The sequence below is a fragment of the Phoxinus phoxinus genome (assembly GCF_949152265.1).
Source record: "Phoxinus phoxinus genome assembly, chromosome: 4".
NCBI lineage: Eukaryota > Metazoa > Chordata > Actinopteri > Cypriniformes > Leuciscidae > Phoxinus > Phoxinus phoxinus.
Genome location: NC_136879.1, coordinates 3,496,349 through 3,518,894, shown reverse-complemented (window position 1 = coordinate 3,518,894; position 22,546 = coordinate 3,496,349). Strand labels below are relative to the sequence as shown.

Sequence of the window (22,546 nt, the reverse complement as noted above, 5' to 3'; positions counted from 1 at the left end):
CCTGCTACAAATTGATGAAATCTCTCACAAGCAAAAGTAATGCTCAGCAATTATTTTTCAATTTGAGCATACCTACACTCCGCATCAGTCATTGAACGTAAGGCATATGCAACTGGTTGCCAGGTTCCATCATGATCCTGAAGTAGTACTGCTCCCAATCCTGCTTGTGACACATCAGCTGAAATTTTAATAGAACGTTTGGGATCATAGAATTTCAAGATTGGCTCTCTAGTTAAAATCACTTTCAAAGATTGCCATGCAGACTCCTGTTCATGGTTCCAATCCCATTCATTCTTTTTCTCAGTTAGCCATCTCAATGGCGCTATCTTCTCAGACAGATTAGGTATGAATTTACTCATATAGTTCAACATACCCATGAATCTCTGAACATCTTTTACACATTGCGGTCTTGGCATATGTTCGATAGCAGAAATCTTCATGGGACCTGGTCGCACTCCAGCACTACTAACGATGTCACCCAAGAACGTTAATTCAGTCACCCCCAATTGGCACTTTTCTCTGTTCAACTTCAAATTTGCACGCCTGGTTGCTTCCAGAACCGTTCTTAACCTTGTATCATGTTCTTCCTTCGAAGCTCCCCAGACAATTATATCATCCATCGATGTATCAACACCTTCCATGTGTTCATAAATCATGTGCACTGTTTTATGATACACCTCAGGAGCAGAAGCAATTCCAAACGGAAGCCTTAAGAAACAATATCTTCCATATGGTGTATTAAACGTGCAAAGTTGAGCTGACAGCATCCAATTTTAACTGCCAAAATCCTGATGACGCATCTAGTTTGCTAAAATATTTGGCATTTGCAAACTGGGCTATAATCTCTTCACGTGTAGGAAGCTTGAAATGTTCTCTCTTAATCGCTCTGTTTAAATCTCTAGGATCAAGACAAACTCTAAGTTTTCCATTCTTCTTGTCCACAATCACCAATGAACTAACCCATTCTGTGGGCTGATCAATTTTTTGTATCACTCCTAAACTCTCCATTCTATCCAGCTCTTCTTTTAATTGTCTTTGAAGTGCAAACGGTACCTTTCGACATGGATGTATAACTGGAGGTACAGTTTCATCAATTTGGATTGAGTGCTCCTCTGACAGACATCCTAAGCCTTTAAACACATCCCCATACTCTGTTAGGATTGAGTCATACTCAGGTTCAGACTGTTTTAATTCTTCTACGACCAGCACTCTTTTCACCAGATGCAGCCTCTCGCAAGCAGACAAGCCCAAAATAGCTTGAAAATCCTTCGGCACCACTACAAATGACAGACTGTGCACTTTATCCTTATATCGCATTTTTGCAACACATTTTCCTTTCACTGGTATGTCTGCTCGAGTATCCAGTTACTTTTAATTTAGCAGCATGTAGCTTTGGTCTAGGTCTTAATTGGTTGAATTCGGTTTCAGAAATGATATTAACTTGAGCTCCAGTGTCAAGCTTAAACGCTACTGTGCTATTATTTATTTGCAGTTGTACAGTCCACTCTTTCTGTTCACCTCCACCTTCTGCTACTACATCCACATAGAACTCTTCCAATTCACTCTCAGTAACGGCATTTACTTGGCTTGATGTTCGTTTACTTTTACAACAACGTGCATAATGATTCATTTTACCACAATTGTTGAAATTTTGACCATAAGCTGGACACTTTCTCGGTGGATGCTGCATCCCACAACGATCACACATTCTTTGAGGCTTATCAATTACCATCCTACTTCATTCCTGTTGCGTTGCTGGTTTTGCACTTACACTGGGTGTCTGATACTTCTTTACCACATCCACAGCACAGGTCTCATTTAACATTTCTTTAGCTTGCGTCTTTACAGTCTCTGCCGCTCTACAAAGTGAAAGGGCTTTCTCCAAGTCCAAATCTTGTTCTCGAAGTAACCGTTCCCTCAACCCATTTTCAGGTATTCCACACACAATCCTATCTTTGATCAAAGAATCTGCCAACTCTCCAAACTCGCACGTTTTACTCCTCTGTCTGAGCTCCGTCACATACTGATCAATTGTTTCCCCACTTTTCTGCATGCACGTGAAAAATCGATGCCTTTCATAAGTAACATTTCTCTTGGGTATGCAAAACACTTCAAACTTGTCCATTATCGGCTGCAACTTCAAACTCTATCCTTCTTCAAAAGTGAAATTATTATATACTTCCAAAGCTTCATCGCCAACCACATGAAGAAACAAGGACGCTTTCATTTTTTCTGACTTACGATCTCCATCAATCGCAGATAAATACAGAAGAAATCGTTGCTTGAATCGTCTCCAATTTTTAGCAACATTACCGGACAATTGAAGCTTCGGTGGCGGCTGTAATCCTTCCATCTCCTCTGTTTTCTTCGTCACACGTATGTACGTAATCCACAAACTTTCACTTCTGAAACCACTTCTGACACCATGTTTTGGTTGTGTTGTTGCTTTCCATTACAGACAAACTCCAGATCAAATGAACTGTCACGTTAAGATTTATTAGGATCTTTTCACATTGGCGTGCTGCCACAACGCACCTATGACAAACTCGTTAGCCCCTTACTACCCGCACCTGCGCACCATATATGCAACATGACAGGGTTGCCACTACTTCATAAAACCAGCCACTATCATTACACTGGACATTTCAAGGTTTAAATAAAGTGTCGGGGGCAGTTTATTTATTTAAAACAGGGTTGCATCGAGTTAGAGTTTATTTTCTAAGTAAGAAACAGAATCTTATTTTTGCGACATCAATTTGTATTGCCAAAGAAATTGCAGCTAAATAAACAATTAAAACAGTAGGCTAGTCTACAAAACGAAAATAGTTAAAAGCAACATAAATTAAGATCATGCATTTTTCTTTGATTCTCTCTGGATCTCTTTTATTTTAGTTTATTTAGTCTCCCTGCACTGCGCGCGCCGGGTCTCTCTCGAAATTAAACATTACAGATTTAAAACCCATCATACAGCTGATAATACTGTATATGTCGCTGTGTGTCATCCATACAAATCACGAAAAAAAACTGTAACAAATAATTTAGCCTTGCTTCAAAGAAACAGAATGAATTCACCGTACAATAAATGGTTGAATTCACCGTACAATAAAACGAGGTGGATCGCGAATAAAATAGCTCTGTATCTGCTGCTCACTTGCATTCGTTTAGTTGGCAAGAACGCGTTTCGTCGATAGTTCATGTTTAGATAATGCCAGATTGTTGACAAACACACTGCTCAAACATATTAAAACTCTACAACCAGTTGAGACAAATGGATTGAACACTTCAACTGAAAGTGTGTGTGAAACCCCTTTAAATACAATACATAAAACTACAATATTTATAATTTAAGGGCCTACAGGACACATCGAGAGATTTTTAAGTATTTTGCCTTTGCCTGGTCATCAGGCTCACTCTCCATATGAAAGACAGAACATTTAACACCTCCTGAACCCCCAACCCCCCACAGGCTATCTGAGTTTGAGACCGACTTAAAACAAAGAGAAGTCGCAATTCACACTTAATTCTAGACATTATTAGGCTAGTAAAGTGTTGATAATGAAATAATTTAATTATTTAGACTACATGTAGGCTAGTAGGCTAATATTTCTGTCATAAAAGTTTATTACTAAACATTTAATTATTTCAATAATTGAAGAAATAAAACGCTATAGCTTTTGGGCCAGCTTTTTCCAAGCAAACCTAAATACAAACGCATGTTTATTTGTTCAAACGCATGTTCATTTGTTCAAACGCATGTCATTTGTTCAAACGCATGTTCATTTGTTGTCATGAATACAATGTTCAACTCAATGTTAAATTCCACGGGGATCTTTGGATCCTTACAACCAGGGTGCGCGATTTGTGAATTATTTTTATTTATTTATATATAAATCTCGAACCACAGTGCTTCGTGCTGCTGCTAAACTAAATAACATTTATAGAATAATTATGAACTTAAATGAAACAATATCGCAAACATTTCGACAAATAAATTAAGATCTGTTTTTACTATTTAATTCAGGGTGATTTAGCCTAGACTACATTTAATTATAGCGAGATTTTTACCCTTTTCCGTTCCTCATTGGGAAGCGCTCACATAATAGTTTGAGTAGATTCTCTGCACCTCTCGGTTTCATACGGATTACCTAATCAGATAATATTTAGACATTTAAAGGCTTTAGACATAGCCGATTTCTTATCATGACTTATCTTGGATTCGCGAGCCGGCTGATATTGAAGGAAGGTTCAGTTCCAAGTGTATTTGCATCAGCTTCCTCCTCCGTATCAAAATCTGTAAGTGTTATTAATAATTGTTGCTTTTATGTTTTATGTAGCATGCTTAATTATTATTTAGTTTGTTGTGTAAGCACCGTTTAGCTTCTAGGTCTTCAATGGCAATTGTATTGAGATATGTGAAGTGTTTGTCGTTGTTTTCGGAGTTATCTTAAAGAATAGAGTAATACCTCGTAGTAACGTAACTGCATTTTTTTTTTGTAAAATCGTTATGTTTATGCATCGGGCTAATGCAAACAAAGACTGATTGTGCTTTTACAATATGAACTCTGGGCTATGCTCACTAACATAACATTAAATTCTTTATCTTATTTTTAGTTTTTTACTACAAACTACAAAGCAGAGGGCTATAATCATTATTATAACACAATTTAATTGATAAAAGCATCATTGTACTCCGTGTTAAACAATAAGTATTATCTCTGTAAACACTGCTGGGTCATCTGACCAATCAACGCAGATTAGCGTCGCGCAGAGGAGGGGTTTGGAAAAATTAGTCGTTGAACGAATCATTTGGGAGTCGGTGAGCAAATCCGGTAAAAATAAATGCATATTATACGAAAACAAAAGTGTTTTTTGACATTGCATGCATGTAAAACTGTTGTTGGGGACTCCCTAAAAAACATTAGGAACATTTTAAATGTCATAATAGGTGCCCTTTAAAACCATGTTTTTACAAACTCTTTATAGGCTAGGAACAAAAAAAAGGCTATCCTGTATAAAAAAATTGTTTGATTGTCTGCATTAATAGTAGGCTATGACATGCATTAATAGGCTAATATAAATTGTACAATAGTCTATGTTTGTCCGGGATTTGAACCCGTGTTATCCAAATGATCGATACGTAAGTTCTACCACTCGGCCATGAATTTACTCACTGAGAAATGCCCGGTTTCTCCAGTGTGTGTTCTCCAGAAAAACACTCTTCATTCGTCTCATTCCTCAATAGAATCGCAAAAAATAATCAGCTTCATTGCACCTAATTTATTTTTGTTTGTTATTTTTGTTATTATTATTATTTCTTTTTTATCACGCTGCTCCCAACGGGCAATAGGCTTATGTCGCCCACCGACGTCTAGGCGTAGGCTACAATATGAAATAAAGGCTAGCCTATATTGTTCTCGTCTCTTATGATTCTATTTTTCTGTCCTAAACAATGTTCTATAGTAGCCTATTTCATCTGTTAATTGACATTAACCCCGCTTACATGTCAAAATACGGCAATAGCTGCTGTTTTGCACAATGTCCCTCTGCGCCACCTGGCAGTCATTTCGCGAATGACTTTGAAATGCGACTGGATTATTTTTACCGCGGACTGGATTATTTTTACCGTAGGCGGTGGCTGGCGCGGCGGTAATAGGCATTCTGGTTGAGCACCATCTGTATGAATTGTAGCCACTTAGTCTTCAAATGCTCCTCCGTGGGCAGATGAAAAAAGTTGGCTTTTGAGTCGCACTTCAGAACACAGCGTCTAGTCGCCATGATGTTTTCAAGTTTTCCCTGGCCTTGGAGCGCAATAAGTGGGCGTATCATATTCAAATAACTTGACAAGTTGACGTCATCTAGTCAGAGAAAAAGCTTCGGTCTTCTAACGATTCATAAAAATGACTCAGAGTCGACTCTTACTTTTGAAAGACAATAACTTTATATACAGTGCACTTTCATATTTCAAACTTTGCAGGATGTTTTTGTTCACTTAGATCTATGTTACACACTACATGAAAGGTAAATTTCAAAATTCCATAATAGGTGCCCTTTAAAACTAATGAACAAGCGTTTGAGAAACTGGATATCTTGTTGGTTTTATACAAATTACTTAAACAGAGAATATTTATTTTCGTTTTGAATCAGATAATTTAAAACTACACACTTAAATGTTTATAAAGATGTATAGCTCATAAATGTGTGACAAGTATTCGCTGAGTTTTGCTTATGTTTATAGACGTGCTCAAGAAAAAAAAGTTTACGAGACGGAGAGGCAGAAAGCACACCCTGTTTAATTTCTTTATTTTACAAAAGCAGACATCTCACAGATTATTTGTTTCATATTTATTAAGTCTGTATGACCATAAATGACGAAGTATTTTAAGTCTATTTAGCTGCTATATGGAAAAAATTGCGCAAATCGCGCTGTCGCGATTGCCGACCCCAGAGGGTTAACGTCCACTTAATGCTTTCAGACAGACAAAAGTAGCTGTAGCTTTATCTGTCAGACACATACCTGGAATGTTTGAGGCTGAAGAGCAGGCAGGATTTCCCTTTGAACTGGTACTGGGAATTTGTGGAGACTTTAGTTGTGTATATCTCATTGCTTTCCCACTTTAAATGGGCCACCTTGTATGAAGTGTTCTTCCAAAAGATCAGCATCTAGGCTGAGATGATTAAGATTGGCTTTCTTAAGATAGGTCAAGATTACGGCATTTGACACTAACCTTTGTGGCAGAATCCAAAAACCCATCTGTAGCACCTTATTTTTTGTTTCAATCTGCAGTTGCCACAACGATGCTGTTGAAGTCGACTTGGGAATTGCGGCACATGGGACATTCCCATGTTTGAGAGACTTCAATTGCAGTGACTTCGAAGTTTGTGGACTGATATTTCACATCATCATCAGATATTTCTGCTTTGTAGTTGGTGTCAGTGTCTTCCATATTGGCAATTTTTGTAATCACGGTGTTCTTTGTGGTATTTAGAGAGAATTTCCCGTTAAATTTTCTGGTTTTCATATTTGTAAGTGTGTAGGTGGAACTGACAATGACTCGTTCCACAAATGTATTTTACGGTTCCAGTCTGATCACTGCCATATGCCTTTCCTGATGCAGTCATAGACACAATTTTGATGTTCAGATATTTCACCTACAGAAAATTTAAATATTGAAACTTACTGTGAATAAAAGTACATTATATGGCTTTGTCACTTGTATGCATGTTTAACACTAGAACTACCGGAATTCAATAACTACTAGAACGACCCTATCGGTCATTCTGACCGTTCATACTTTGACGTTCATATGGCCGTACTGAATGTCATTTTCGTCATGTCATATCTACTTTGAACCTTCTCTTTAAAGGTGCTCTAAGCGATGTCACGCATTTTTTTAGGCCAACATTTTTTTGGTCACATACAGCAAATATCTCCTCACTATCCGCTACCTGTCTGTCTCCTGAACACACTCTAAAAAAACACTGTCTCTGTAGACACCCCAGGCCCCACAAACAGCAACAAAAACAAACTGGACGAACCCGCACCACGAAACATAACAAACTGTTCCAGCCAATAACCGACAAGAAGGGGTGGGGGTGGGGTTTGGGGGGTTAGTGCGCGGATGAGGAGGAGGGAGGGTCTAGCTAGCCTCCGTTTTGTTTGACAATAGTTCGTACGTCAACAAGAAGTGACGTCACCCAGGATCGCTTAGAGAACCTTTAAAGGTGGGGTAAGTGATTTGCAAAACGATTGGCAGATTTTGAAAATACACAACTCAAATGGTCCTACCTTCTTTCCTTTGACTCCACCCATTCAAAGAACATGGACATGGAGGGGGGGATGGTACGACCGATTGATTGACGCACTTACTGTCCAATGATTCTAGGTGGTCTTGGAAATGATTGACTGGAGTTTTTCGAGTCCTGCCCATTCCACAGATTATTAAATTGCTTAATTTTTATTTCAGTGCTTCTAACTCAGTGGCTGTAAGTGGGTTAGGAATAGGATTTTAAGTGATTTTGAAAAAATGGCCAAAAAAGAGAATTACATACCCCACCTTTAAGTTTTCCAATGAAGCTTTTAATTCCTGTCGTCATGTTATGATGTCATCGCCCTTAAAACAAGCACAAAAGAAAGATTGCCCCGACAGGTGCTGCCTAGCTCTGAGAAAAGTTTTGCGTCAAACATATTTTTTTCACCGCATTCACCACGAATAGACATGTAAAAAAGTTAGGAAACGTCAAAGCTTCATGCCGTTTAGTACAGCCCTGTTTGTAAAAAAGTTCAATAATCAATACAAAATCTACAATGTTATGATAGGTAATAATAAAGATCAGGACACAACATTTAAATTCGAATGAATGTGAAAATGTATTTTCCAGCCTAATTGATAAATATGTTCTTATTTTCTTTGTACAATAAAAACAAATCTTATGATACAATAACTTATAACATATATACAATAACAAAAACACTATATATTTTAATACATTGTAAAAACTTTCATGTAGGCCTACACGTATGCAGCACAATACAGTAGCTACACACAAAAACAGGCTAAGAAAAAACATGAACATTAGCTAAACAAGAAAACGAACTGCTTTAGAACAATTAGTTTCAGTGAACAAAAAATATTAAAGCTGCCGTCGGCAAGTCTGGCAGATTGAGTGGACTTAGACAAAATATTGAATGTTTACAACTCTCATGCCCCTCCCCCACTACCACCGAGCACCCGCACATCGTCAGTGCGTGTGTACCTGATTTTCTGTGAACACGTGCGTCTCTTCAGCATCGATCAACACCATAGACTCGGAGGTAGGCTGCCCTGGCTAATCTATCCATAGATAGCAATAACCGAGGAACTGGAAGCTTGTTATTAGATTTTCTCTCTGCCATCACGCTTCGTACAATCTTCAAGCGAACTTCAGGCGTGTCGTGTGCATGTGATATTGTAACGTCCGCGTCTGCGCGAGGGAGGGGGATCTGTGATTTGTGCACAACCTGTGATTGACAGTCAGATCTCACTGTTTAGACCTGATGATCCGGGAGCGGTGGATTTTTGCAAAACAAAATAACACGCTCCAGGTGGAGTTAGAAGCTCGGGTTTTTTATAAAACCACCTTATTTATGTTGTTCTGTCGGATTATAGTGTCAATTTCACTGAATTTGAACAAAATCAGGCTTACACGTTTTCTTCAAGTGCGCTCATTTGAACGGCGCAAACACCCCGCATCAGCTGACGCTTACGCACAGTCCACACAGGTAAACACCGCCTTGTGTGCAGCTCACACACACTTTGTGACATTTGGCACATGTCTCCTTGGGTTTTATTTTTGTTTGCAGTTCCTCCTTACTTGGCACTGCCGCCTTCTCTCCATCTGCGTCTGCTCCTGCCCGGGTCCTGGCTCTCGCACCACCAGTCGTGTGGCTTTTGATTTCATGTGGTCAGAGCGAGTTCGCTCGCCAGTCGCGTGATGAAGTCCCTCCGCAAAACTTGCTCATTTTTGTGCACTTCTTGTACAATATAATATATTGAGCAATATAATATGCTGTGCAACGGGGACACTCATTACCAATGGTGGGAAATGTAGCGGACTTATGATATCTATAATGCGTGCGGTCAAAATAAAAATGTAAATGGCCATTCTAGGTAGAAATAGTCAGAACTGTTTTGTGTTTTGGAATTTTAATAAAATAACAGTGTCACAATAAAATATACACATATTTAGGAAAAGTCAGAGTCCTACAGCCACATTGATTTTATTTTAAAAATGTATTTAATTTTAATTTTATTACACTGTCAAATTTAAAAACGGTCAAAATGACCGTCTTGGGAGTTCTGGTGTTAAGGCGAGACACTATAGGCAAAAACACTTCATGTATCTGGCAATTGAGATTTTGGGCTTTTCATAAAGTGTCTCAGGCCCCGTTTACACGATGGGAAAACGCAAATATTTCTCTGCATTTTGGCCTGTCATTTACACGAAAACGCCGTTTTTATCCCAGAAAACCATTATTTCTAAAAACTCCGGCCAAAGTGGAGATTTCTGAAAACGCCGGTTATATGTTGTCGTGTCAACTGGGAGAAACGGGGTTTTAGGTTCTCTCTTGTCGATTCTGAGGATTCTGATTGGCTTGCATGGCTTTATCCTTCTCCCTACTAGGGGTGTGCATTGGCACTGCCCTCACAATTCGATTCGATTACGATTCACCAGGTAACGATTCGATTCAATTCGATTCTACGATGCATTGCGATGCATCAAAATTTTACTGCACACAACAAGGCACATTTTTCATCAGTCATGAGGCAATACAAGCAGTCATATTATTGAACAACAGATTTTATTGGCTACTATGTGTGTATTATCACTCTCCTGTATCTTCGACATAAATGTCATTAAACAAAATAAAATTGAATGGTACAGGGTATTGTATATGGCATTTTCAAACCTGAAAAAGAAAACATAAATCACTGCTTTCAAGGGCTGTAATCTCCCAGTCTATTAGTCGATTATTGGTCGATACGTTCTGGCTTGACCAAAATTCAGATTTTTTTGCCGTGTTCATTTCATCAGTTTTGCCGCGTTCATTTCATCAGTTTTGCCGTGTTCTATTCGTGTCTCAGCCGCGAAGCTGCGCTCCTGTGTTAAGCCTCATCTTGTCTAGTTTCCCCATTAACTTCGTAGAATCCGAAATGTGCCCAGATGTCCGCTTTTCCAAGCTTTGGGTGCGTTTTTAATTACCCGTCTATCGCGGTCATCTCCCTCCGCCTCAGCCGTCTTGATTGTTGTTGTTGTTGTTATGCCCACGGAAGTAATCGAAACTTCCTAACTTTATTGTCCAACTCAAGGCCAGAAAATAAACAGTGACATAATCGATTATGTCACTTTGCCGCATCGATGCTGAATCGTGCATGCCCCGCATTGCGATGCATCGCTGAATCGATTATTGTTGACACCACTACTCCCTACACTGCCGCCCATAGGTTTAGCATAGTTATAAAGGCGCTCAACGGCGTATTTATGCGGGTTGTGTGCACGATGTTATTATTGAAAACGGAGGGGGAGAAATATTCGTTTCTCTAAATACCCGGCTATGTGTAAATGTGGCCTCAGACTAGTGGAGAGAAAACATCCACACTAAAAAACTAAATTCATCTAATAAAATAAAAAAGGGTTCACATATATATGTTATAACTTGAGCCAATATATAACTTACCCTAACAAATATTTTCTATGTCAATGAAATACATTTAATTAGCATATTTATCAATAATTAGCAATGTTCTCTAGAGTTTGTGGTCTTTGTAACTGTTTACTAAAACACATCATTTGTTGCAAAGGGAACCAGAAACAAAGATGATCAGGTGATATAATTATCATCATAAAGTAGAATAGTTAAATAATCTTATCTCTGACCAAAAGTAGTTAATTATCAATACATGATTTTCAGCTTTCTTGCCACAGATCAGACATTCTGAATTTTGATTTAATATATTGCAAGGAATCCTTTTTTAGGCGCACACACAGACATCAAGAATCATCACATGAATCTCAACAATGGGGAAATGCTTTATGCCGCAATGCATGCTGGGAGCAATGAGTTGTATACTATGGTGGCTCCTAACACGCATTGCAGCATGAAACGTGTCACCATTGTTGAGATTCATATGATGATTCTTGATGTCTGTGCGAGTCTAAAACAAAACAAATCCACAATGTTAAAAATCAAAACTCAGATTGTCTAATCTGTGGCATGAAATGACTGCTGGTGAATATAGTCTATTAATAGCATAATTACTTTTTTAAAACGACTTTAAAAAAAAAATTAAGATGTTTTTTGGTGATTTTTGCCTTTATTGTGATAGGATAGTATAAAGCGGACAGGAAGCGAGGTGGGAGTGATGGGGGACAGGACCGGGAAAGGTCCACAAGTCGGGATTCAAAATTGTCACCCAAAGTGCAACGGCCCTATGTGTCGGCGCGCTGCCCATTAGGCTATCGGTGCCGACCATAATGACGTTTGATCAGGGATTAGTGATTTCTTCTATTTTATGATGGTAAAATGAATACCTTATCATCTTTGTTTCTTGCTTTCTTTGTAACAGATAATCTGTTTTGGTAAACACTTTTACAAAGACCACAAACTCACATAAAACACCAAGAGTCAAACTGCCCAACTAAAGGAAACACTGCTCACCATAATGACACTTTCGATAAATCGTTAACATCTAAAGCTCTGATAATTTGCAAAAAGAACTTCTGGTGAGATCGAGAGATTTAATGTCTTTTATTTGCAGTTGATTTCAGGCTGTGTGGCTTTTAGTCAGTTGTAGTTGCAAGCATTCTGAGAACGGACCAACACCACATTGATTCAATACCATTAACATTGATTTTTTGATGAAATTTCAACATGTTTTGATGTTGATTCAATGCAGTTAACATTTAAATATTAACATTGTTTCGATGGTGGCTTGTTGTTGGGGTTGTTTTCTAAGGTCAATGTTTGCCAGCTCTTAGATGTTAAAAATCTGGATTTGTAAGTACTGAAATTGTGGATCTGTGGAAGTAATATCTATCCATATATTCATAATTGATTATGGGTGTATTCACACCTGCCTTGTTTGGTTCGATTGAATCGAACACAAGTTCGTTTCCCCCCTTGGTGCGGACCTTTTGGGCAGGTGTGAATACAGCAATCACACTTGGGTGCGGACCAAACAACCGAACCGAGACCCAGCTGAAGAGGTGGTCTCGGTACGGTTCCAAACGAACTCTGGTACGGTTCGTTCACGATGTGAACATGAACTGACCCAATTGCAAGAAAGCACTGCACCTTTGAGTTAACAGGCTTCCGTAGTCGGAGTTGCGTCATGGGAAAGTGATCTGTTGTTGATTTACTACATTTGATAAAATGAGTCATGGTTTCACCTGGAGCGTCGAAGAGACGAGCTGCCTTATTAACATTTGGGCAGAAGCCCATGTAGCACAGCTGCTGGAGAGGACACATACAAATACTGATGTGTTCAACATGTTTACTGAACGGATGAAGGAGAGGGAGCGGTCTCCCGCACAGTGCCGCGTTAAAGTAAAAAAACGTAGGCAACATTATATGAGAGTGTGCGATGCTCTAAACAAGAGTGGAAATTTTTTTTTTGCACTTCCTGATTTCCCTACTTGAGAGTCCTTGTCCAATGAATGGACGACCTTAGCACACGTGTGGTTTTGTTTACAAATTTTGGTTCACTTGCAAAAAGAGCAGTGTGAAAGTGAACCGTACCAGAAAAAAACAAAAAATAATAATAATTTGGTCCGGACCAAAGCAAGTGAACTATCGGACTTTCCTGGTGTGAATACACCCTTATAAATTGTTGTAATTAATTATCCATATATATATAGATACAAATACATGGGCTATGTATTCCCCTTTTGGGCGATTTAAAATATGTAGGCAATAATTGATCATAACGATTTATGATTAATTATTAATTATATATTCCCTTTTTGAGCTAATTTGCTACATCAGGCTGGCTGTATTGAGATTAGGGCTCCATATTGCGATTATTCAGGTCAATATTGCGATTACGATATAATAAACAAATGGTGTCATGAATATTAAATGTATATGTATATAAAATAATATTTTTTACAAAATTAAATATTGACATCTTTGCATTACTGCAAACTTGTTATTTGTCTCAATAGTAGGCTACAATAGTAAAAAATAAATGTCATATTTCCATGAGCCCTTACTGTATAACAGGTAGGCCTAGGACATATAGGCTACCGAAATTGAATAAAGTTATCAAACAGTCCGCACTGCATAAATTATAAATGAAATTAGACTAATCCTTATTAATAAAATCTAGACTAATTCTTATTAAAGCTACACATGTTATTTAGTCAAGAGCAGCAAGTAATAACAGAGACGCGGATCTCACATGCGCCTCAGGCTACGTTTACACGTGGACGGCTATTTTCATAAACGGATATTTCACCCTCTCCGGTTTCCAAAATAACATCGTGCACACCTGTCAGTTTTCAGAAAAGTGTTCGTTTACACGAACCCGTGTATATGCCGTCTAGAGCATGCCAAACCTGTAGGTGGTAGTGTAACGAGAAGTTCAAGCCTACGTCAGCCAATCAGAATCCCCAAAATAGTCAAATACCGTGACGTCGGCGGCCTAAAACTCCGTTTTACTCAGTTTACATGCAAACGTGCAAACAAAGCTTTCCAAAATGTCCACTCTGGCCGGAGTTTCTAGAAAGAATCGCTTTCAGAGGCGAATCCTCCGTTTGCATGTAAACGAAGGGCACAAACGAAGAGAAATGTCTCCTTTTTTCAAAATAACCATGTACGTGTGAACGGGGCCTCGTTCTCTCACAACTCTTCATGTTCATCATAAGACTGCTCTTATGTTATGAAGATACTCGACAAAACAGACATTTTCGCATAATTGTGTGTTTTATTGTAAGCTCTAGAACGAAAGAGGACTGTATTCGGGCGTGTTGTCTGTGCGCACGATACTGGCGCGTGTCTTTTTGTTTGTGTGTCACAGTCAGGACATTCACAGGCAGTGCAATCTTTTGTCGTGTCGCACATGAATGGTTTAAAAGCATTTGCATAAATAAGAGCGGTATCATATAATGTAACAAGCCAACGGATGACAAAAATAAACGGATGCTGTGTTAATTGCGTTCAATATTTTAACGCGTTAAACTGGACAAAAATGAATTGCATGCGTTAACGTTGACAGCCCAAATTTATTTATTTCATAAAATCGCAGCATTTTGCTTCATATGATAGCATAGGCTTGACATTGCGATATGATTAATCAATTAACTGAGATGTTTCAAATTTCATAGCAGTGATTAAATAATGTCAAACACACTTTTGGGGTGTTTTAAATTTAGATCTGTGCTCTTGCCTGCTCAGACAACTGTCACAACCACAACAACACTGCTACAAATAACATACTTTTGCTCAGGTTTGTGTCTTTATATAATTAGAAGTAGGCTACCATATGCTCAGGGTTTTATCTCTAACATTACTGAACTGTTTATTTATTTTAATGTGACACCCTGTATAGTCACAGGTATAGTTCTTTATTTTATTTTTTCATTTATTTGATTATTTGTTTGTGTTTATGATATTGCTTCTAAGGTAATATAAATGCTGGACTGATAACATGAAATGCCCTGAGTGGACAGTAGGGGGAGACGATGTGCTATTGAGAGTCGCTCAGGAGCGGCTCCGTTGTGAACCAACAGCACATCTTTGACTGTCTCGTTATTTATTTTAGGTGGGTAGCTCTTGTCATAGTGGCGATATAATGTCACAAAAACATGTTAGGAGAGTGTATCTACTATGTGAGGGTGTTGATGTACCTTTTATGGACGTTTACTGAAACTGGGATAATATATTCTCGTCAAAATGGCGTTTAATTTACCCGGCCTGGGTGTTTTACTGTATGTTAACTTTAAGCTTAATTAAATACTCCAAGCTCAGTGAAATCCCATACAACTGTTATGATATTGTATTTAAAGATTACAAATGCTATGTTTACTGCAGGAACTTTGATGTTTTGTGTGACTGCCGTTTTTTGGGGATCAAAGAGTTATTACTACCGGTAATTATTTCGTCTGTAGAATGATTACAGTATTGGTTAAAAATGTTTGTTATACTCATTGAACTCAAAAGTGTTTATTTTGCATGCAGACTAGCTCAAGTATTTAGTTCAAATGAATGGTACATTGTATAATAACACAAAAAGCAGTGTGCTACTGTAATGTTAGTTTATGGGGACTAAGTTTAAAATATAGGCCTAACCCATTCATATGCTTTAAGGATGTATAAATAATTGAAAGCATAAAATAAGAGCCAAAACAATTGTTTGGTTATGCAAAATATATGGTTTATTGATATCGCTGATCACATGTAAGGTCTTGGATAATGTTTATTGTTAAATAGAAATATTCATCAGGTTTGAACAAGACATGTGGTTCAATTATTGTAATAAAGATTACAAGAGCGTGAACAACAGCACATCTTTGACTCTCGTTATTTCTGTTATACAGAAAACTTACTGCAGTACTGTTTTTCACAATTAAGTTATTGAACAATAAACATTCACACAGTGCACAAAACAAGGGCAACAGCGGCTGGCAAAAACTCCCTATTGAACGAAACCAAAAACTCAGCATGGTAAATTCATTCTGCGTTCACTGACAAACTGAAAATAAAAATAAAAAACTACATACTTTCCTTTCTCTTACTCTTATGTACAATTGTGCACAACATTATAAAATATAAGATTTTACTAATAAGACAAGACTTTCTGAACATATTTGCACAATTATCCTTTATTTGTATATATATTTCACACTCAGTTTTGAGCATAATACAGGAAAATGTGAAGAAATGATTGTCCATGTGGTTACTCTTTGGTTGAACATTATGTGGCAATGCCAGTGATGGGGGTTTGTTAAGTGTACTTGCAGTTATCTGCAACAAACATGTAAAAGGAAACCAAGTGAATGGAATTACTTCAGCTTCATAACGGAGAATTCAGAGAGGAGGAACGTGGTGTCTGTCAATAAAGGAAGGATCTTCAGTTTCTAAAGGTTAGATGATCATGGAGGAAGATACATTTTTCTTCTGAAGCGATATCTTCAACAAGACATACAAATCGAATTATTAACTACACTTTTTATCAAAAGCAGCTAACAAACAAGGAACGTTACAAGCAATTTATCATGAGTAAAAATATTCATAGCACACAATGCCAAATATAAACAAACATGGTTCTGGATTAGTTCCTGTAAGCGCTCGCAGAACAGAGTCGTTGATGATGTCAGCAGATTGGCAAACCTCACTCCACCAAAGAGGAACACAGGCTTCCCGTGAGTCTTTAAAAAGATCTAAAAGATTTTAGGTTGTGTTGATGTAGATGCAGATTCATGCTGCTGCGTATAAAGGCAGTCAGGCTAGACTTTTCTCCATTGGCCGCATATGAATGCGGGAGACCACAAGCAGTTTCACATTGCACCGTATAGGACAGTTTGGGGAATTCTGACCTCAATGAAACATAAAAGCAACTTTGCAGTATTGCAGGAAAGCGGAGTATATTTTTTTTCACATTTTCAATTCAATTAATGTGTCATTTATTAATTGAACGTGGGGATCTGAACATTTTTTGAAGGTTTAACTGCAGCTTTAAGACTTTGAGCAAAGCTTTTCCGACATGTTCATGACATGACACACCACTCACAAACTCAGGTTCTGCGGTGAAGATGCAGTGAATATAATTAAAATATAACAATGGAGTTCCTGAGTCTTTCCAAGTCTGTGGAACATACTTCATGGTGCAGTTGTCCTGTAAAAATGTTAAAGGGTTAGTTCACTCGAAAGTGAAAGTTTTTGATTTTTTTGAAGATTGTTCTTTTTTAGAGAGACATTCTTTTGTGTTCCAGAGAAGAAAGACATCCATAAAAGTTTGGAACAACATGAGGGTGAGTAAATTATGACAGAATTTTTTTATTCATTCATCATTTTAAATATATTTATATTTTTCTTTGAATAAATTGCACAAATAAGTTATTTTATTCCATTTAGCCTCCAATAAGTGGTCATGGATGTCCTAGATGAAATATTACAATTTACGTGTGTATAAAGGCTTGTATTAAAGACTTAATATAATTCTTCCATAGCTTTACTTAGTGAAAACTGGCTAAAGGAAAAACGTTTTTCCAGTTTGATTGAAAGAAAGAAAGAAAATATACATTATTTATTTTGAGACGTATTTTGTGTGCGTTTGTTCTGGTGTAGAATTTTTTTAGTTTAGGTCTTAAAAACATTACATTTTATGTTAAAGTGTTTAACAACCCTCGAACAGACAGCTTGGGAAACAACTTTGGTCCCGCTGTGAAGCACAAGACCAAGAAAAACAGTCATGTGTTGCAACAATCACATAGTCACGGTTTGGTTTTTACAGGTTTTATTTTTTTATTACAAATATTGACTTCACAATGACGTGGAGTTGGAAATGACTGATGTAGCAGCATTGAGCTGCAAAATCAAAATGATTATCTGTGTCATCATTACAGTAATGTCTTTAAACATTTCCTGTAATACTGTGATATCCACAATACTTTCATTTCCATGAAAAATGTTAGTACTTTTGCATGTCTGGATGCCTGGCACTAAAGGTTTGTCAGTGACAGCAAATGCTTAACTCACCAAAATACTATGGATCCCACACTTTTATAAATGATTAAGGATCAGAGGTACTTCTGCTACTAGCACACGACATGCATGTTTATCTTAACACAACACAAGCTTTGAACAAGATCACACCTGCAAGAGATCACTCCTGACATCCTTTCTTCCGCTAGCCAATCATGACATGTGAAACCTCTTGATTTGAATCAAGGTTGAGGTAAGTAGGTTCTTGAAAGAGAGTGGAAGTTGTTAAAAGGTTTGATTCATCATGTAGCATATTGCTGTTCTAGCGTGCAGATTAGTTTAAATGTAAGAGTAGAAGTGTAGGAGAACCGCACATCATATCGGCGTGCTGTCCACAGGAACGCTGGTGGAGTCTGTCCCGAGATCCCTGCAGCGGCCGGGAGACAGGCGCAGGGTGTTAAACAGGGACGTGCGGAACGACTTGCAGAGGAAGAAGTAGATGAGTGGATCCAGCACTGAGTTGAGGGAGGAAAGCCACAGCGTGCTCTCCTTCAGCTGGAAGAAAAACAGCTTCTGCTGGCAATTGAACATCTGTCCTCGTGTCTGGCTAATAGTGTATGGCACTCGGGCAAAGTGGAAGGGAACAAAGCACACAAAGAAGACTGCCAACACCAGGAATACGTTTGCTTGAATGCTGTTCTTGTTGAGCGGTCTGTGGGGAACGCCCGCTGCTTGCCTTGCCTCGTGTTGAGCTCGTGTGCGGGCGTACGACTTGTAGAGCTCTTTTGAGATGAGCGTGTAACATATTATCACGGTTACAAGGTTCCCCCAGAAGATCACCTGGCACACGTGGTTGACCACCTCATGCCACTTCAGTCCCAGCTCGGTCTTGAGGTCGCTGCATTTAAAGCGGCCCGACGTTTTAAGACGGCTCGTCAGGATTACGTTGGGCAGCACCAGAGCCAACAGAGAGGTCCATATGAAGGCCGAGAGGAGCTTTCTGTGGAGCAGGCGTCTACGGCTGGTTCCTACAAAGGGCCACATGGTCTTTCTGCAGCGATCGATGCTGATCAGGCCGAAGAACAAGATGCTGATATACATGGTGAGGTAGAACAGCACAGATGACACGCGGCACACAAACACACGCACACCCACAGTTGCTAAGTTTGCGTCGCCGAGGATCTTAAAGGGGAAGGTGAGGGTCATGATAATATCAGCCACAACAATGTTCTTCAGATAGATGATGAAGTGAGATTTGCTGGGGATGCGGAGGAACACCCACGCTGCCAGGCCGTTGAGAGACGAGCCCAGGATGAAGAGGATGGTGTAGAGGACAGGGAACACGGTTGTCTTCAGAGCGCCCTCGCGTGAACAGGCCTCCAGAGACTGGCTCCTGTCGCTCTGGTTGGAGTAAGTGTCCGTGACTTCTGCCAGCGCTGTCGGGAGCTCCATGGGTGTGTAATTCCTGTTAAATAAAATACACACAGGCTAGATTTAGAATAGCATACTACCATTATGTATGTGAATAAAGAACTTTAGACAACATAGGTCATCTTTTTTAAATAATAAAACAGTCTTTATTGATTTTTATAAACATTGAAACATAAAAAAAATTGGCCACAATTTTTGGCGTAATCTTCTTGACTCGTAAGTGTATAATTCAAATGACATATCATAAAATTGTCTTTAGCTACTATGTACTACATTTAACCTTTGAAAACCCTGTAACACCTTTTGTGTTCCTGGTCAAAAGTTGCTTATGCTAAATTATCACCAAATATCGGATTCAATCTTTTTGTCAACTTGTTTTCTTTAAATTATAAAAGGTTTGGTATTTCATTTTGAAACTGATTGATCGTAGGCCTCAATGATCTAAGGATAAAGTTCATCTCTGTGAAAAAGAAAGTAATACTGTAAAATAGTTTGTTTGTGTACGTGTGTGTGTGTGTCCACACATGCACAGGTCCGAGGTCTTTATCTTTGCAAGCACACATGTACATATGTAAACATGAACACGCGGCTGCACACTAAACACTAAATTATTCTCTGATTTTCGATCTCCCCCATTCATTTCCAACGGATGGTCATTTTTTACCAATATAAGCTCAATGAGGCTTACAATCATCAGTTAGTTTCAAAAAATATTTACAAAACTCAAAATACTTAAAAGAAAACTTTGTAAAAAAGACTGAATCCAATATTTGGTAATAATATAGCATAACGAGATATTTAAAAGCTATGGATAATAAAAGCCTTTTAAAACAATCTTCCTGGTTAGCACACTAATGTGATAAATTGTACAGAATATTTGTAAATATTATTAAATGTGCCGAACTTACCCACAAATAATGCTTTTTTTTTTGGTCAAAAATGAAAGCGCATAAGCTCAAATCAAGGAGGCCTACGATCAATCAAATACAAAAAGAAATACAAAACCAGTCCTAATTGAAAGAAAACAAGCTGTTAAAAAGACTGAACCCAATATTTTGGTGATAATATAGTGTATTGAGCGATTTATTATACATTTTTGTAGGCTGGTGTTTTTTGACTGGGAACCCCACAAGTGTAACAAAATTTCATTCTGATGGGGAATCAGAAGAAATTACAAAAATTCTCAAACAAATGTTGTGGAAGTAGTTATACCCATGATGAGTAAAATCAGTACGTTCTAGTCCAAGGCAATAACGTTAATTAGCTAAAAATACCTGCACATAATTACAGCTGTAATAAATTTCTGTAATTACATATATAAAGATCAATGATAGTCTTCCCTTCAACCGTTACCCACTCATACCTATAAACCTGCCGAACCTTACCCGTTTCTCATCTCAATAGGAACACAATAAATACATTGTAGTTAAAGACACCTAATATACAGTGTGACTGATTTTTTTATATATAGAAATGATTATTTTTTATGAATTATTTAAAATATAACTTTCAAAATTAACATTTAAGGTAACTTATAATTATTACCTTTAAAAAACAAACAAACAAAAAACATTTAGAGTAGTGGAGAGACATGTATTAATAAGTAAAGATAGCAAAACACAATTACACACTGTAAGACATTTTGTGATGGTCCACATAATTTATTATTATTTGCTTGTTTTTTAAATCACAGAAGTGTCAGACTATTATGCAAAATGTAACACTTACCTCAACATGACTCCAATGTGATGAGTTTTCCTTGAGATCGGTCTAAGAGTCACTTCATGGTTTTAGCAAACAAGCTTGATTTTGGACCTTTCTGAAAGGAAACGAATCTTACTCTCTTACTCTCTGCCTTCTGCTTTTTACTTCCTGATATGCCATGCAGACACAAGAGGAAGTTTAAAACTGTCTGAAATCTGTTATTATGTCAACTATGTTTCAGTTCAACACTGTTTGTGCTGACCAAGCCAAAGAGATCATGCATCAGAGTTTGTGACCCTAAAACCACTGAAAATACAAAGGTGAAACACATTAGACCTTGAATTAAATGTATTTAAATAGTATTTTTAACAGTTTAAACTACAAAAATTTTGTTTTTTTTCTTAATCCATGTTGTTTCAAAGCAGCTTTAGAGAAGATTCTGCCTTGAAACACCCAGTGAGGAACCAGACTCTTCTGGAGGGAACATATCGTCCCCTGGTATTACAATGAATGTACATATACTAAATATTATACACAGAATGTGTTATACAAGTCATGTTGACTAGATTAAATGATCAGTTCTCAGTGCACATATTGGGTGCTTTCGTGAATGTAAGGCTTAAACATTTTTTTTTTTTTGTGATACTGTTTGCTCCAATATCAAAATAAATAAATATAACCACAGCATTTCTACAGATGTGTATTTAGAATGCACCTGTATATAAACTCGGTAAAAAAAAAAGCATAGTACCAGCAAAATGTTTTAACGTGGAAGTATTTGCATGACCATTAAAAGCAGGGTGGCCAAGAGAGCTCAATGTGCTGCAACTGAAGAAAATGCATGCACAGATGAAAAACACCAGCAAATTAAGAAATCATCTTCATTAGTTTGACAACACATGTGCTGCAAATACTCACAATGCCACCAAATGTGGCAGAGCTAAAGAACTACTACAAGAATACAATGAATAGTTCAACTTTAAAGGGGCTATATGGAACTTTTTCCCCAAAATAAACGTAACAATAGCCTTTTTATTTGACCATTTATGACTCAAACATCTCCTGATGAGCATACTGACACCTTGTCTGCTCACAGTGGGTGCACCTAAAAGCCTGTATCCTATTTTTCCTATTTTCTGTCGGGTCGGATTTTTCCCGCGCTGTCTGCGGATGTGACGTCAAACGCGTTCATGTTAAACGTTTCAGATCACTCAGAACACTTATCTCAAA

General features: G+C 37.9%; 1 protein-coding gene and 1 long non-coding RNA gene across 2 annotated transcripts in view; one reads left to right on the top strand and one right to left on the bottom strand.

Moving 5' to 3' along the window:
- LOC306997308 overlaps window positions 1-22,546 on the top strand; it is a 413,102-nt gene that overhangs the window by 42,054 nt on the left and 348,502 nt on the right. The window lies entirely within an intron of this gene.
- Window positions 15,651-21,599, bottom strand: p2ry12 (purinergic receptor P2Y12). The gene is made up of 2 exons (XM_079610660.1): window positions 21,341-21,599; window positions 15,651-19,646 (listed from the first exon to the last, which is right to left on the bottom strand). Exons 1-2 carry the CDS (start codon window positions 21,346-21,348, stop codon window positions 18,557-18,559), a joined length of 1,098 nt encoding a protein of 365 aa, XP_079466786.1. The 5' UTR covers window positions 21,349-21,599; the 3' UTR covers window positions 15,651-18,556.